Raw genomic sequence first — 18,376 nt, 5'->3', positions numbered from 1 at the left:
TCTGCCAGTCTCTACATTGGTTGCCTGTTTTTTTAGCGAATCCAATAGAAAATACTTCTACTGACACAAATCTATCAACAAAACTGCACCAGCATACATCTCTTCACTGTTCTCAAAATACCTCCCAGCTTGACACCTCAATTCTACACAAAATCTGCATCTCTTATACATACTCATTACATGCTTCCATTCCCAGGACTTTTTTTGGGCTGCATCAACTTTGTGGAATTCCCTCCTTTGCACAATGAGACTTTTCTTTAATCTTCAAGCGTTCTCTGAAAACCCACTGTTTCAGACAAGCTTATAAAACTCCTCAACCACCCTCTTAACTTCTCTAAGGTACCCTATTACCACCCTTTACAATGTTCACACAACACAACAACCCTCTGACCAACATTGGTGTGTGCCTGAATCATATAGTCCACTAAGCACTTTAAACCTTTGCAATCTGGCTGGACCAATATGCAATATGTAGCACTTAACCTCATGTATCAAACTCCCATTGTCCTATAAATTGTAAGCTTGCAAGTAGGGCCCTTTAACCTCTCTATCTGTATTACCCTGTATTTGTTCACAATTGTAAAGCGCCATGGAACATACTGGTGCCATATACATAAATGTTTATGATAATGATGAAGGGTGGTCAGAAACAGCATCAAAAATAAATGTAAGAACATTGTGAAAAGTCAGTTTTAGAACGAATGGGTAGAAAACAATTCAATAGGGAGTATCCAGGCAATATACAAAGCAGGTGCATGAGGTAGGATAGAAACATATTTCTGATGTCTTAGTGATGAACTTATTAAAGCCGAGACACATTTTTCTTTATTTTGGACATAGATGTATGTTTCCAATAATGTTCTTTTTCAAAAATAGAAAATGTGTTTTTTTTTGTGTGTTAAAAAATACTAGGTATACAGCTTTGTCTGCACTGCAGTTTCTTTCAAAAGCTGGCCAGTAATAATCATCTTCAGAAAATGTATTTGTTCAAAGCTGCAAAGCTGTTTATTGCACATTCATCCATGGAGTTTGCATATTGTGGCCTGACCACGTAGGAAAATGTTGTGTAGAACATACTGCACACTGCTGTAAGGTGTTTGAGACTATCTGCTTTGCATTCCACTTGCAATCAGCAGCCCTCTCCCCTGGAATTCCAATCAGGAATTTTAGGCCCTCCTTCATCAGATAAGATCATAGTGTATACCTGCTCACATGAATGCAAGGAGTAGCAATTCTAGATACTAAAAATTAAATCTAAAACAAAACCCTTTTTTTTCTGCACTCAAGCCAAACTAATACATACACCAATTAGCCACAACAATAAAACCACCTGCTTAATATTGTGCAAGTCCCACCCCATGTCATGTGGTATCTGGCACCAAAACATTAGCAGCAGATCCATTAATTCTGTAAGTTGCAAGGTATAGCCTCCATGGCTCGGACTTATTTTTCCAGCACATCCCACAGATTGAGATCTGGGGATTTGCAGTCCAAGTCAACTCCTTGAACTCTTTGTCATGTTCCTCAAACCATCCCTAAACAATGTTTGTAGTATGACAGGTCGCATTACCCTGCTGAAAGAGGCTACTGCCATCAGGGAATACCGTTGCCATGAAGGGGTGTACTTGGTCTACAACAATATTAAGGTAGGAGGCACGTGTCAAAGTAACATCCGCACGATGCCAGGACCCAAGGTTTCCCAACAGAACATTGTCCAGAGCATCAAACTGCTTCTGCCACTTTTCTTTCTTCCCATAGTTCAGCCTGGTACCGTCTCTTTCCCAGGTGAAAGGCGCACATGCAATCGGCCATCCACATGATGTAAAATAAAACGCGATTCATCAGACCAGACCACCTTCTTCCATTCCTCCACGGTTCAGTTCTGGTGCTCACGTGTCCATTGTAGGCATTCCACCTCCGCCTGGTGGACCTGTCTGTGGCTACCATGCTATCATAGCCAGCATTAACTGTTTCAGCAATTTGTGCTATAGTAGCTCTTCTGTGTGATTGGACCAGACGGGCTAGCCTTCTCACCTGACGTGCATCAATGATCCTTGGGAGTCCAAGACCTGTCGTTTTGGAGACGCTCTGACCTAGTCATCTAGCCATCATAATTTGACCCTTGTCAAAGTCATTCAGATCCTTACACTTGGCCATTTTCCATGCTTCCAACATATCATCTTTAAGAACTGATAGTTCACTTGTTGCCTAATATATACCATACCTTGACAGGTGCCATTGTAATAAGATAATCAATGTTATTCCCTTCACTTGTCACTTGTAATGTCGTGGCTGATCGGTATATCATTTTTATTTTTTTTTGACTGTCACAGTGATCACATTGCCAAGAACTAAAATGTTTGTTTTGTTGCTTATGCACAAGATCTGAATTGGGAGTGTGCATTGGTTTGTCGTTTCAGGAAAATATGCTGATCAAGCCGATGTAGAAAGGTAGTGCCAAGCAGGGGCAGATTGGTCATAGGCACTACCGGGAATTATACCGGTAGGCCGATGACCTGAGGCCGCCCGTGTGCCGCCTGTTTTTTTTTTTTTAAACAAGGAAAATGGCTGGCCCCTTTCCCCGGGACCAGCCACCTTCCTTCTAGTGGCCGCGGATCTGTCCCTCCCTCCCCCTCTGCGTGGCCTATCCTGTAACAGCTAAGTATCACATGGGACGTGCATCATGTGACAGGTGCCGTCCCATGTGAGAAGAGCAGAAAGCGCGGCTGGAAGCGGATGATAGGTAAGTGTGAAGTGGGGGTGCTGATAACAGGTGTGTGTGTGAAGGGGGGGCTGATGTCAGTACAGTGTGTGTGAAGAGGGGGCTGATAACAGGTGTGTGTGTGAAGGGGGGCTGATGTCAGTACAGTATGTGTGAAGTTGGGGCGCTGATAACAGGTGTGTGTGTGTAAAGGGGGGGCGCTGATAACAGGTGTGTGTGTGTGTGAAGGGGGGCTGATGTCAGTACAGTGTGTGTGAAGGGGGGCTGATGTCAGTACAGTGTGTGTGAAGGGGGGGGGCGCTGATGTCAGTAGTGTGTGTGTGAAGGGGGGCTGATGTCTGTACAGTGTGTATGAAGGGGGCGCTGATAACAGGTGTGTGTTTGAAGGGGGGCGCTGATAACAGGTGTGTGTATAAAGGGGGGGCGCTGATAACAGGTGTGTGTTTGAAGGGGCGGCGCTGATAACAGGTGTGTGTGTGAAGGGGGGGCGCTGATGTCAGTACAGTGTGTGTGTGAAGGGGGGCGCTGATGTCAGTACAGTGTGTGTGAAGGGGGGGCTGATGTCAGTACAGTGTGTGTGAAGGGGGGGGCTGATGTCAGTACAGTGTGTGTGAAGGGGGGGGCTGATGTCAGTACAGTGTGTGTGAAGTGGGGGCGCTGATGTCAGTAGTGTGTGTGTGTGAGGGGGGGGCTGATGTCAGTGTTGTGTGTGTGTGAGGGGGGGGACTGATGTCAGTGTTGTGTGTGTATGAAGGGGGGGCTGATGTCAGTGTTGTGTGTGTGTGAGGGGGGGCTGATGTCAGTGTTGTGTGTGTGAGGGGGGGCTGATGTCAGTGTTGTGTGTGTGTGTGTGTGAAGGGGGGGCTGATGTCAGTGCTATGTGTGATGACAAGGGGGCGTGTGGCAATGTAATGTGGGTGTGAGGTAGGTGGTGGCTAATAGGTGCTATTTTGTTTGTGGGGTGATGGGGTAATGTAATTTAATAGTGGGGCCTATTAATTTAAAATGGGGTGGTTTGGGGGCTATTAATTGAATGTGGGGGTGAGTTTGCGGACAATGAGGTCCATTTATTAAATTTGAATATGAATTATTTAATGCCAGGATAGTTGTGAGAAATGGTTATATTTATTAAATGTAAATGCTATTAATTTATTGCTGGGGCTCTTGGAGGGAGGTTTATTTAATCAATGTGAAAGCTAGTATTTTAATGTTGGGGTTGGAGGGACGCCTTATCATTATATGTGAGTTATTTTGATTTAACACCAGAGCTCCTTAGAGTTTTCTAAATTTCATGTACCCATTTTCTTTTCTAGATAGGGCCCCCAGCATTTCAGGAAGCAGACAAGCGGCAAACTGAGCAAGAGACACCAGAAACCACAGGTAGGGAAAGCAGCAAGAACAGGTAAGAGAGAGCAGGACAGTCTGCCAACTGTATTTTTCTATATTGGCAGTTCCTTTGCACCCTGTTATTAAATAAACACAAATATGTACAGTCATGGCCAAATGTTTTGAGAATGACACTAGTATTGGTTTTCACAAACTTTTAGACCTTTTTGTCAGATATTGCTATGGTATACTGAAGTAAAATTACAAGCATTTCATAAGTGTCAATGGCTTTTATTGACCATGTCATTAACTTTATGCAAAGAGTCAATATTTGCAGTGTTGACCCTTCTTTTTGAAGACCTCTGCAATTTGCCCTGGCATGCTGTTAAACAACTTCTGGGCCACATACTGACTGATGGCCGCCCATTCTTGCCTAATCAATGCTTGGAGTTTGTCAGAATTTGTGGGTTTTTGTTTGTCTACCTGCCTCTTGAGGATTGACCACAAGCTCTCACTGGGATTAAGGTCTGGGGAGTTTCCTGGCCATGGACCCAAAATTTTGATGTTTTGATCCCTGAGCCACTTAGTTATCACTTTTGCCTTATGGTAAGGTGTCCATCATGCTGGAAAAGGCATTGTTCACCACCAAACTGTTCTTGGATGGTTGGGAGAAGTTGCTCTTGGAGGATGTTTTGGTACCATTCTTTATTCATGGCTGTGTTCTTAGGCAAAATTGTGAGTGAGCCCACTCATTGGGCAGAGAAGCACCCCACACATGAATGGTCTCAGGATGCTTTACTGTTGGCATGATACAGGACTGATGGTAGTCCTTACCTTTTCTTCTCTGGACAAGTATTTTTCCAGGTGCCCCAAACAATCTGAAAGGGGATTCATCAGAGAAAATTACTTAACCCCCGTCCTCAGCAGTCCATTCCTTGTTCATTTTGCAGAATATCATTCTATCCCTGATGTTTTTACTGGAGAGAAGTGGCTTCTTTGCTGGCCTTCTTGACATCAGGACTTCCTCCAAATGTCTTCACCTCACTGTGTGTTGCCAATACTGAGAAAGCTATGCACTGGTGGTGCCTCGATCCCGCATTCTGGGGTATATGCAAATTGCCATCATAAAAACAGACAGCAGACTTTGTGAAAATAATATGTGTGTCATTCTCAAATTTTGGCCATGACTATATATTGTGATGACATTTTCTGTTACTGGTTTACTACTGCTAAATTTAGTTGCTCATATTGTCCTACTTACTATGTATTAGTCAAAGTGTACCCATCACTCATACACAGAGAAGGCAGCCATTATGTGGGTGAACCAATAATCATACCACCCAACTGTCCCGATTTTAGCGGGACAGTCCTGATTTAGTGTTCTGTCCCGCCCAGGGACATGTTTGTCCCATGGGTGGGAATGTTGGATGAAGGGTGCTATGTAAAGGGGAGTCTAGCACTTTACAGGCCTCTGGTGGCATAGTCGACTTTGTACTAATCCCGCCTCCTTTTGTGCTTGCCCCGCCTACAGTTGATATGGTCCCGCCCACGAGGCCACTTCCAGAAATTTTTCCAGGGCCACTTTAAGTTCCCAATCCGCCCCTGGTGCCAAGGCTTAAATTGGTTAAAACTATCTTACAGGTTTGATTAGTGACCGGTTCGTGCTACTACATTTGGAGGAAACAGAAAGTCAGCCAAAGTTCACACAAGGCACCTTATGCTTAGAAACAACTATAGGGCTTGCAATTATATGAAAATAACCTTAGGCTCTCTATAACTTATGTGACAAGAGGACACAAATTATCTGTAGGAGAAATCCGTTGGACTTGTTTAGTGGCTCTATTGCCCCGTTTATCAAACACTGTACGGTTTACAGCCTTTATGATTTTCATTTCATTTGTGTCCTTGTCTGCTATACCAAGCACAAATCATTCTCTGTATACAAAATCAGGTGGGAGTATAGAATTCCAGATATGTCACCATCCTCCCCCGCCTATTTACTGCATGTCTATGAAGATTCTCTACTGCAAAACACATACAGCAAATAAGATCATTTTATATCTAGGAATATTACAATTTATTTTAAATTGCATTCATTAGATGATATTTATTGATATGACCAGAAACATATGTAGTTTGTGCTGCCTTAGGGCTACAATACACGTTTCTGTTACACTACAAACCACAACAGGTTGCAGGACTCATGAACAATGGCCCCCAGTGGGAACCAGATAGACATACAACTGTCTGTTCCAGTGTTGTGCTACTGTCTGACAAAGATGAAGTTTTGCTGTCTTGCATCTGTTACTATGACAAATTGTTTTTGGTCACATGAATGGAAGTCTCATGCTACATACAGGAAGTCACATAAGCTAATTGCATTATGTCCTCAGCTTTCATTTGTCCAAGACAGTCCTTTCTTTTTCAACATCAAATCTGTAACTAATAAGTGTTTATTTTCTCTTAATGCAGACTCCTCATGCAAAAAAGTGGGAAGAAGTTCCTATAAGTGATTTCATCTTAAAATATGGGGTGGATATTATCATGGCCTTGGCAAACAGCCCACGTAAATGTTCTGGTTTTCTATTTCAGAATTACGAAAGCCTATTGTTGTCATACAATGCAACATATACATAACTGAAGTCAACAGCAGATGAGTGAGGGAAAAAAAATAAAACCGCATATGACAACTTCCATGTAGTTTCATTTAATTTGTTATGCAATTTGAAAATTCAACAAAAACCCTCAAGTAATAGTGAAATTAGTATAGAACAGTACTATAATAAGGAAGTTGAAGCAGATGGCTACACCCTCCAAACGTAACGGTGCAAATGTTGCCTTGACAAATGCTAAAGTGAACTTGGATTGATGAGTTTGTTGTGAATTTTGATAAACATGTGACAGATGTACTTGTGGCTTTAACTAAAATACTCAATAGTTTACCAGGCTTGTATTGCAATCGAAGTTTAATTCTTGATAGTGTTATTGCGCAGACTATTATTAGATCAAGAAAAATGAGTTATGAGCAGACGGGCTACGGTTCTTCCAGCCCATACAAGCTGTGGGGCATAGAGAAGCTGGTCCAGGAGCAAACTCTAAGCCTGAATATCCCTTCAAGGTGAGCTTTCAGACTGCACTATGCTTGTTCCAGGGCCAGATTCTGTATATCTCAGTTCAGGCTGGAAGAAACTATGATTAATACACCACCCCCCCCCCCAATATCTTTTTGCATTCTACATAGAGCACTATTAAATGCACTTTTAAGGCACACACACTATATATTTTATTTTATTTTTACACATACACATCTATAAAATCGCTACACTGTAACGTCTGTAGTGATTGTACTTGGAACAAAAGCCAAGCATAATATGGCAATTATGAACAAAAAGATCCATGTCATTAATGCTTATTCCAGTGAAAAAATTGTAATAAACCAGAGCAGCCAATCAGACAATTGCTTTCATTTTGTACTCTGCGCTAGACAGATAAAGACTGTATTGATACTGTGGTTCAGTATAAGTTGTGCACCTAAATGCAATGTTCGTAAATCAGCCCTACTGTGTCACATTACTGGCCATCACAGTTTCTTCTATGTGTAATTATGCTGCCCAAATGACCATGCTTTTCTCTGTACCCCAATTATCCCCATGTATAGTTATGTAAAAATATACCTGGATGACTAGCTTAAAATGAAAACTAAGCAGGGCCACCTTAACTACATTATGGGCCCCCCGGGCAATGCAGTGCAGCGGGGCCCCTAAATATAAACTTAATATTAACTTACCTTAAATCCGATCCCCTTCTCTTCTTTTTTCCGCGCCGAGTCTCTCTGTTCTGCGCTCCTCCGTTCTGTGCTTGCAGTGAATGTTGGGTGTGACATCACGCCCAACATTCACTGCGAGCACAGCACGGAAGAGGGGACAAAGGAGGGAGCCGGATCGCCAGCTGACGTAAGTATTTTCTTTTTTTATTGCAGGATATTTTTTTTTTCAGCGTTGCCTCGGACGGGCCCCCCTTGCACCTGCCCATTGTAAGAGATGGCCTTGCTCATGTGGAGGGGGAAAGGGGGGGGTAATTCTCATGATGTGCCATGGAGTACCTTCTGTGGTCATGAAGTGACTCCATGGCAATGTAACTTCATTTGCACCCCATAGAGATGCAAAGAAAAATCATTGATGTTTGGGTCCTTTAATATTTGGAAATGAGCACAGTTGCTTCAAGGGGAATTAAATCTCTATAGAAATGACAGCAAAAATAACTGAAGATTGCAGTACTGTATTAAGCAGTAAGCAGGCCCACATGGCGCAAGGCTCCTGCTGCACTTTGTGGTTAATTAAATTTCCCCTTTAGGTTCACTTTTAAAGGACTAAGGGCCTGATTCATTAAAGATATTACATGAAGAGGATTCTTTTTTCAGTCTCCTGTACAAAACCATGTTACATTGCAAGGGATGCAAAAGAGTGTTCTGTTTTGCACATAAGTTAAATACTGACTGTTTTTCCATGTAGCACACAAATACTTGATAGCTTATTTGTACACTGAAATTTAAAGTTGATATGTGTGTGCTACATGGAAAAACAGTCAGTATTTAACTTGTGTGCTAAACAGAACACTCATTTGCACCCCTTGAATTGTAACATGGTTTTGTCCAGGAGACTGAAATAAGAATCCTCTTCATTTAAGATCCTTAATGAATCAGGCCCTAAGTTTGCAAAACACATAACGTTATAAACACAAAAACATATAAAGTAGATTGTAAGCTCGCAAGTAGGGCTCTCTCTTACCTCTCTGTATTACCCAGTATTGTTTATTGTAGTATTATTACTGTTTGATCCCAATTGTAGTGCTACAGAATTTGCTGGCGCTATATAAATATATGATGATGATGATGATGATAATATATAGAAGCAGGAAGTACTCCTTAGTAAGGTGAATACTCCTATTCAGACTTGTACCAGTTCCCCGCAGCGTCTGTCGCTGTACTTGTGTACAGCTCTGTATGTACAGCCTTAGTCACTTCTGTAGATGTTACTCCCCCTATTTGGGAGGAGGGACTGAGGGGAGAGGCGGGGACAGCATAGAGACAGACACCGCCCGGGAACGACCGATAGAGACCTGGGGAGGGTTCCGGAGAGTACCCGATACTGGGACAGTAACACCAGGCGTCCAGGAACCGGAGGGCCCGTACTGAGACCAGGCAGCTGGTATATGGTCTTCTCTGCTAGGCCCTGGTCTGTGCTCCCAGTACCCAGCTCCATAGAAACCACTGTGACTGCCCCTTCATTGCTGTATTGCCAGTGTCTCAGATGACGCTGCCCATTTTTTAGTGCTACCCCCTCACCTTGACCTCCCCTGTCACCGTGCCTGCCCTCACTGTTCCTGCGACCTAGGTCAGCATTGGCCCCGCAGCCCTGCTGTACTTGTAGTAGGGCTTACAATGATGTCTGCCTCAAAGACCCTCCAACAGTGGTGTTCCCTTCAATGCGAGGGGTACCCAGATGTCCGGATCTCTGACCTCAGCTCCTCTTTTCGTGATGGGCTGGCCTTCTGTGCTCTTATACATCGCCACAGACCTGACCTCATGTGAGTACCTCCCCTTTCTGGGTCCAAGAGCTTGCCATCTGTCAGAAGAAACTACAATACTTATAAGATTTCACTAAAGGGACACTGGGACCAGCATCTTCACCTTAACATTATCAGACAGATAACTCAGTTTAACTCTTTATTGGTAATTTAATGTTTGGTGTTTGTCTAGATACGATAATATGTGATCTGTGTTAATTTATACTAATTAATGGATATAAAGATTTTCACTGAATATAATGAAGTAATTAACTTGAAACATAACTATTTTGTTAATGCATTTGTTACATGAGAGGGTTAATTAATTATAATTAAATATTTTCCAGTCTACATTTTACTCCTACAATTTTACACTCTTTACCTGTATATTTCTTTTTATGGGTTACATATGCATTTTTGTTTTCTTATTAATTGACCTAGGTTATGAGACATAGGCTGGCGTGCCTCTGATTCATACTCATGGGTTATTGGGAAGTGATACTGTACTTTATCATTGTTATTACATACAAAACAATTGAAACTCATTTTTGCTGAGTACGTTTTCACATTCTTCTAACAAATTTGTTATATATTAGTAAACAAAATCTAGTTATATCATATATATTTAATTTTTGGAAGATGCATTGCAATGTGGTCTATACAGCTGCTTTCTAATCTAACTTGGTAATACTTTGCAGTATATTTGGCTGTTGAGAGAATATAATTTTTTGAGGGGAGTTTGAAATTGTCCTCGCTCCCTAGCTTGACAGCATGTCTCTAGCAGTACACAGTTGCTGTAGCACCCACCTGTCTATTAGTTTTTTTTATGAGTGTTTAACATTAATAAAAGTCTATGTGCTGTAACAGACACACATGCTGCTCTGAGCTGAGGGGGATACAATCCCTGCTTTCATCCTCCTTCCTCTAATACTCATGTGTACCTCTCTCGTTTCACCCTCAGAGACTTTGATTCCCTCTCAAAAGAAAATGTCTTCGAGAACAACCGGCTGGTGAGTTGTGAGCAGGGGGCTGGTTGGAGTGAATTGTGAAGTGTATTCTGCATGATGGCATCATGAAGTAAACATTTCTTTTTTTTTTTTTATTGTTACATTTTTTAATGGATTTTACTTGAGGAGGTTTGACAACACCTCACTACATATATTCCAGGATATATATATCTGATATTAGTATATTATAGGACTGTAACACAGAGAAGGACAATGACACAATGTAATAACACTTGTAATGAGAGCAAATATGTCGCCCTCCCTCAATGAGAGGAGTGTTCGCAATATTACAGTTACCCCTCCCCCAACCTATAATCAAGGTGCGGAGGGACCAGAGGGAGAGGACAGGCCCGCCCCATCATCTCGTACAATAATTGGAGGGTCTCGGAGAAGCACCCTTGTTTCATACCACAATGTCTGGTGAAAGCATTCATAAAGTTGATTTCGTAGTTGGGAGGGTAGGATATCAATGTAGCTTTCCCAAGTCTCAAAAAATTTGCGAGTTAGGGTACTCTTCTGGAGAGAGACCTCCAGCCAGTCCATTCTCAGGAGAAAGTACATCTTTTCTTTAAATAAATCGAGTGTTGGAGGGGCGTTCTGGATCCACATATGGAGAATCGATTTCCTAGCCGCTGCAGATATTGCCATAAGTAACTTTCTACCTCCTACAGAGGTTCGTGCATCAGGAGGCAAAATACCCAATACTGCCCATTCGGGAGTAAGTGGCAAATAATTAACTAAATCTGCAGTTGCAAACCTCCATACCCAGGTCCAGAAGGCCTTGATCAAAGGACATGCCCATAAACAATGATATAGATCTGCTTGGGTTTCACCACATTTAGGACATCTAGAATCAGCTGAAAGACCAATAATGTATCGACGATGTGGCGAGAGGTAACCCCTGTGGAATATGTTGAGAAACATCTCTGCGTATATAGAAGCTGGGAAGAGCTTTATCGAAGTGGCCAATCCTTTCAGCAACGCCTGCTCTGTTAATTGGGGGAAATGGCGCAACCATCCACTCAGGCCCGAATTTATTTTAGTGTGATCTATTATAGTTCTCAGAAAAGCATAGTTGGACGAGATCGCTCCTCTCTTGGAGGAAACAGCTAATAATAAAGTATCAAGAGGGTTATCCCAATCCACTGATGAGAAGAGCGATATTACCTCTCGGACATAATGCTGGGCCTGAATGAAAGAAAGACCACATGGACCTAAAAATGGGAACAACTCCAGAGCCTCCGCGTGGCGGAGTGGCTTTCTTCCAGTCCTACTCAACAACTGTCCCACTGTCTGTAGCCCTTCCCTCTCCCACATAGTAAAGGGGCGAGCCGCCATGCCGTTCTGAAACGCGGGGTTTTTGATAAACGGTAAATGTATAGATTTATAGGGATTAAGATGACGTTTATGTCTCAGTATATGCCAAATTTTTCGAACTGAAACAATAAGAGGGTTTTCAAGAGTATGAGGGGGCAACTCCTGGTGATGTAGGTGAAGAAAAGCCTTTAAATGAATTTCCGAGAGAAATTGTTTTTCTACTGCTAAATTGGTAAAGGTACTTTGATCCATTAACCTATCCTTCAGGTATCGTAAATGAGTTGCATGACTATATTGTACTATGTCCGGGAAATTTATGCCTCCATTAGACTTGGGTTGTTGCAGTTTAATAAGACTAATCCTGGGGCGCTTCTTTTTCCAAATAAATTTACGGAAAAGATAATTAATTTTTTGAGCGTCTTTTTGTGTTAGAAGGAGTGGCAATGTTTGCAGTGGATATAGTAATCGTGGGAATGATATCATCTTCAGGAGGTTTGCTCTGCCCAAGTAGGATACATTGAGTCGGAAGTAAACATTTCTGTTAGTTTCCTGTCAATATCCACATACATTCATAGCAATACAGCCAGCACTATAGAAAAATAAACCTGACATCAGACCAAATGATGTTAATTTATTGTAAAGGATAAAACTCTGCATTTTTATGCACCTTGGACATCTCCATATACATACAGCAATCCTCTTTTTGAATGTTTCAGCGACAAATACTAATTTGTGTTGCTGCTTCATTTTCTGCCATCAACCTAACGCACTCTGCAGTGAATGGAGCTGACCTTTCCCGATAGACTGTAGCCAGATTGTCACATAAGACCAAATTTCATAGATCTGGTTGTGTGTGACCAGCTACAGTTACTTCAGAGGTCATTGGGCTGCAATACTGGGTATTTTCTTAATCAAATAAATACATAATTTTGTCTACATTTGATCCATATCACATTAGTTAATGAGCCTATCGAGTTTTGCCTAAAGAGGACCTGCTGTTGTGTTTTATTATTTATTTATTTTTTGTTTTATAACATCTACTTAGTGCAGATGCACTATATAAACAAACATGTTAAAATAAAAGTGACAGTTTCTCTGTAAGTTTCCCCCACACAAACGAAGCCTATTGTTTGTCCTGCGTATCAAACAGGATCTGCCTCTAAATTGTGCACCATATGACCATATTGGACCGTTCTGGCCAACCTTCGCTCAGGTGAAACAACCAGACCATGGGGTAGCCGGAAAATGAAGTTGGCTAATGACTGCACAAACAGACAGTTTGTGGTCCCTGGCTGGGCTGATCAGAAATCCAGTTTATCCCACTTCATTTTTTCTTTGGATACTTGATAGCTTTGAGCCACACAAGGAGTGATTTCTGGGCAATTTTCTCAGAATGGACAAGCCAGATTAGAGAGGGCTGTTTATTCAGTTGTGGTTTGTGAAGTCAATTGTGCAACCAGCATTTTTAACCAACGTACAACACTTTCCCTCAGCTGGACACAGGTGAAAGTATTGTTCATTCTTGTAGCAATTGTCAAAATTTCACAAGTTGAGCAAATTATTTTTCAATGCCCCTCTGAAGAGGCAAAGGTGGTTAACAAAACTTATATGCTGGTTTTGTATTACAGAACTGCTAGAGTACAGGAAAAAAAATGCTGCTTTTTGGCAGCCCCTGGGAGCCATCTACAGGGGTGAGAGCACAACCACATTTTGCTAGCTGATCAAATAGACTGAATTAAATGGACGCTGGAGTTTAAACAGATATCCAGTTTGAAGGAAATGCATATAAAATGAGCTTGCTTAATAGTCTTCAACACGTTTTTTTAGAAGACGTATTTTCTGGTACTGGAAGTCTGATATTGTATAGATGACAATTGTGTGTTTAACTATTGCCTTCACGGTGGCTAAGTGGTTAGCACTTCTGCCTCACAGCAGTGGGGTCATGAGTTCAATTCCCGACCATGGCCTTATCTGTGAGGAGTTTGTATGTTCTCCCCGTGTTTGCTTTGGTTTCCTCCCATACTTCAAAAACATACTGGTAGGTTAATTGGCTGCTAACAAAATTGACCCTAGTCTGTCTGTCTGTGTGTGAGTGTGTTAGGGAATTTAGATTGTAAGCTCCAATGGGGCAGATACTGATGTGAGTGAGTTCTCTGTACAGTGCTGCGGAATCAGTGGCGCTATATAAATAAATGGTGATGATGATGCTTTCCACATATTCAATATGTGCTGAGTGTGAGTTCTTCCTCAGGATTGGAAACAGAACAGTAGGGGCAACATTGCGTACTGCAGGAACGTATCAGGTTTTCAGACTAACTTTAACTGACGAACTACTGTTATATGAAAAAGCACCCGTTGTTTCCTTTTAGATGCTAGATAAAGTAGAGCAGTTATTGGAACTACAAGCCATATTGTCGGGAGTCTCAATTCCCTCTGTCAAACCATAGGTCTGTACTGGGGAAACCAGAACAAGGAAGCCCTGGGTGTAATGTGTGTTGCTAGTGTGAAAGCATGCAGTTCAGGAGGTGTGTCTTTGAGCATGTTTTGTTTCCTTCTTAATGATCATGCTTTGTGCACACACCAGATTTCTAAATCACAGACAATACTACGTACAGATTAATTAAACAAAAATAATAATAATGCAAGTTGAACACCTACATCTCCCATAATAACCAGTTACTAGCATAAATTGATCTGACTACACTAGACTGAGTAAAGCTTAAGTATAATTGAGTGTTATGATTCACAGCACATCTTTGCATTTTGCTTCCATAAATAACACACAAATCTAATGCCTGTAAGATTGGCAAATTACAGTCTTTTCAAGAAATTAATTGGGTTACTTCTTGATACTCTGTATACTCTGTGGAGATTAGAAAACCATACCTATTATTGGCTTGTTAAAGAAATTACAAGATATTTTGAAATGTAAACACCTCTGGTTTCATATAAGCTCTGAAAGACAGGTTTTTGGATCTGTCAGCCGCCCGGGTGTGCCTGTGCAAAAACATGTATCAGAGTGGAAGAAGCAAGGTTTGCCAAGAGGATGATATCATAAATTGACTATGACACACTCCATAATTTTGCGTGCATCTGGGCAGACAACACAGAAGTTTAAGTAGCATGTTCAAACCTGTATGACATACAAATAATGTTCATTCCTTCAAAGCCAGTAATTTTATTTTAGAGTCATTCCACATCAAATCGACACGATTTTTTAAAAAATTCTACTTTACATTCTCTAATTTCAATTAAATTTGTTATAAAAAATGGTGCCATATGTGTAAAGAAAACCCCCCAAATCTTAGGCTGATATGTGCACTCTTTTTTTTTTTTTTTTTTTAAATTGGATTTGTAGATCACGTGATTGAGCTAGAATGTTGGGCAAGGTCTCAATCTAAACCTCATTTTATGGTCTTTCATATGATATATAACATTTTTGATTTTCTAAAAAAGCCATATTTTTACATTTTGAAAACAATCTAAAAAAGTGTTTATATTGTTAAGTCCCCAAATTTTTATTTTGGGATCATGCTGGGGTCATCTGCTACAAGAGCTTTCAAATTTGAGTGATTCATAAAAATTATATTTATTGAGGCACACGTCTGAAAAAATAAACAAAACAATATTTTTCCAAGTTCACTTCATTAGAGGAATGCATAAATAAATAACTATGTGTTGCAGCTACAATTACTTTGTACTAATTACAAATGTGTGTGTACAAGTGTAAAAACTGTTATTGCCACGTGTTGTGGCTGGATACGCCCTTCCACGTCGTAGCGTGCTCTACGCATATTTTCAGACAAAGACAACCAAGTTTGCTCGATATTAATTGAAATGACTTTATCTAATTTGCTGACTTCGACAATATATATATATATAATATATCGTCTGTCCTTTTCTCTGCTTTAAGCCCCATCGGCCCTAGCCAAATCAATCTTCACCCACTGATCCAACTCTTATTAAACAAGTGAGAGGAAAGGCTGAGGGATATAACATGGCAAGTGCTAGGTATAAGTGGCATTTTGGGGTAAATGGGGTTCAAAAGGGTATTTGGAGATGTTTTGGATGAATGAGCATTGTAAGGGGAGGTTTGAGGGTTGTATTTGGGTGAGTGGGGCGTTTGGGTGGCATGTTGCGCCTGTTACATGTGTTGTCTCTTTGATTAAATGTATTGTTGTACTTAGTACTGAGATTGAGTAATGTGCAACCTGTTAAAAGGTTATACATGCTACCCTATACATTTATCATGTTGCCCATAACTGTTTGAGTATTACAAGCTAATAAGACCTTATGACATTAGCCTAAACCAAGGTTTTATCATGTGCCCTATTATTATTATTATTATTATTATTGTTAGTATTATTAAATAATAATAATAATATCATCATCATCTTTTATTCATTTGTATAGCACATTTCCCAGTGCTGTACATATATGGGACCAAGATGAAATGAAACTACATGCAATGATATCAAACAGAAGGTGAAGATGACCTTTTCCAAATGAGCTTAAAATCTAAGAGGCGTGGGGAACACTTGATACATAAAGTAGTGGAAGATGTTGGTGGGGAAAGTGTGTGTGTGACTAAGCATTATCAGCCACTAATACTAGATTTTTTGTGAAGCTGCTGATGGAGAGGTACGGTTGGAATGACGAAAAATAGTGACAGGTGGAGGAGATGGTATAATCAATGTATTGACCTGTCTGTAAATGTTTATCAAGCAGCCCTTTACATGTGCTGTTTTGAAGTATGAATAGTGCTAACGTTTCAATTAATCCAGCTTGTTGTGATATATAAACTTATTATAAACATGGTCTGAAGTTTTGCTGTGGTTAATTGCCAACTGTTTGAGTTGTATAATTATTACGTATAAACAATGGTAAAATGTGATGATCTCAGGACAAGAGCATGCTTGAAAATGATTGAACCATACACCACTGTGTTAACAATCCTGGGTGTTCTAAATCATATGCTCAACAGATTGTTTTAATTAACACTTAAGTTAACTCCACTTAAAATGAATGAGTTGAAACAAATTTTGCTGTGACTGATACAAATGCAAGATGATGAGTCCTAAAGTCAAAGACATCTCTGAAAATACTACACTATATGTAATTATATATATTTTTTTCAAACATTTTCTTCTTTGTTCTCTCTGATTTCACTTCTCATTTGCCTCTTTTCTCCAAAGGGTTTGGAACAAACCTTTCCCTTTGTGAGCTGAGTCGTGAAAGTGCTTCTATTTTTTTTTTGCTTTGTGGTCCCTCATGCGCATATCCATAAAAGTATAAAGGTCACTTTAAAGTGCACAGCCTCATTTACGTGTTAAAGAAGTCAGCAGACTAAGAAAAACATTAGGGGCCAGGTGTACTAAACTGCGGGTTTGAAAAAGTGTAGATGTTGCCTATAGCAACCAATCAAATTCTAGCTATCATTTATTTTGTACATTATACAAAATGAAAGCTAGAATCTGATTGGTTGCTATAGGCAACATCTCCACTTTTTCACACCCGCAGTTTAGTAAATATACCCTAGGACTGTGTTTTATGTGTTACATTTTAATGTTTTTATTATACTGATGTCCAAATAACTCTGCTGACACCTGGTAAATGTACACTCCTCAGCCGTTGAATGTAATTTGAATATACTGTCCTGCAATACACCAAGGAGTAGATTTACTAAAACTTCTAAAAAGGAAATGTGGAGATATTGCCCATGACAACCAATTATATTCTAGCTGTCATTTTATAGACTGTCCTAGATACATAATAGCTAGAATCTAGTTGGTTCCTGTGGTCAACACCTTCACTTTCATTTTTAGAAGTATTCGTAAATCTACCCTAAATACTGAGTTTTGCATTTGGAATCCACATCATGTTTGTTTTTGCAGCAAGGAACTCTCATATCTGCCCAACTCTTCCCAGCAGCAAAAAGCACATTTTGATCCCTTGCTATCTACGCTTTCTTGACCTACTCATACAGACACATAACATTGACAACAAATCCCATTGTGAAATAAATCTAGGACATAAAAAGGAATGAAAAAGCCATTTGCATTACCCGTACTGTACCATTTTTAAACATAGATTTTCTTGGCAGAATAAAATATATAGACACAAATAGTCTGCTTTTTTTTTTTGTTAATTTTAGTTCATTTATATTTCTAAATATAAAACTTCCTTGTATTCTAAAATGTGGTTACTGTATGAGTCCACACCACAACAGCTGGTAGACTATCACCCTTGCTGTAAAGCTATTCCTCCTTATTTTAGAAATCTTTTATTTTCAAAAATACTGTATTATACATTTCTCTTTCATATCTCATTTATACATATGGACTAAGGGCAACCAGACTCCATGATTAATGAGGATTTCCTCACCATTTCATTAAGACCATTATCTACCAATAAATATGCTGTTAAAATATATATATAT

At 40.2% G+C, this 18,376-nt stretch overlaps 1 protein-coding gene across 1 annotated transcript in view; it reads left to right on the top strand.

Annotated features, from left to right (window-relative positions):
- The first annotated feature begins 9,113 nt into the window (after window positions 1-9,113).
- MICALL1 (MICAL like 1) overlaps window positions 9,114-18,376 on the top strand; it is a 31,819-nt gene continuing 22,556 nt past the window's right edge. The window contains exons 1-2 of the mRNA XM_075182968.1: window positions 9,114-9,634; window positions 10,575-10,623. Coding sequence (XP_075039069.1) covers window positions 9,489-9,634; window positions 10,575-10,623 — 195 coding nt within the window. The 5' untranslated portion in view covers window positions 9,114-9,488. The remainder of the gene's footprint in view (window positions 9,635-10,574; window positions 10,624-18,376) is intronic.

The sequence above is a fragment of the Mixophyes fleayi genome, chromosome 8, assembly GCF_038048845.1.
Source record: "Mixophyes fleayi isolate aMixFle1 chromosome 8, aMixFle1.hap1, whole genome shotgun sequence".
Lineage (NCBI taxonomy): Eukaryota > Metazoa > Chordata > Amphibia > Anura > Limnodynastidae > Mixophyes > Mixophyes fleayi.
Note: the sequence above shows the minus strand (reverse complement) of the source record. Positions and strands in the feature narration are given on the sequence as shown.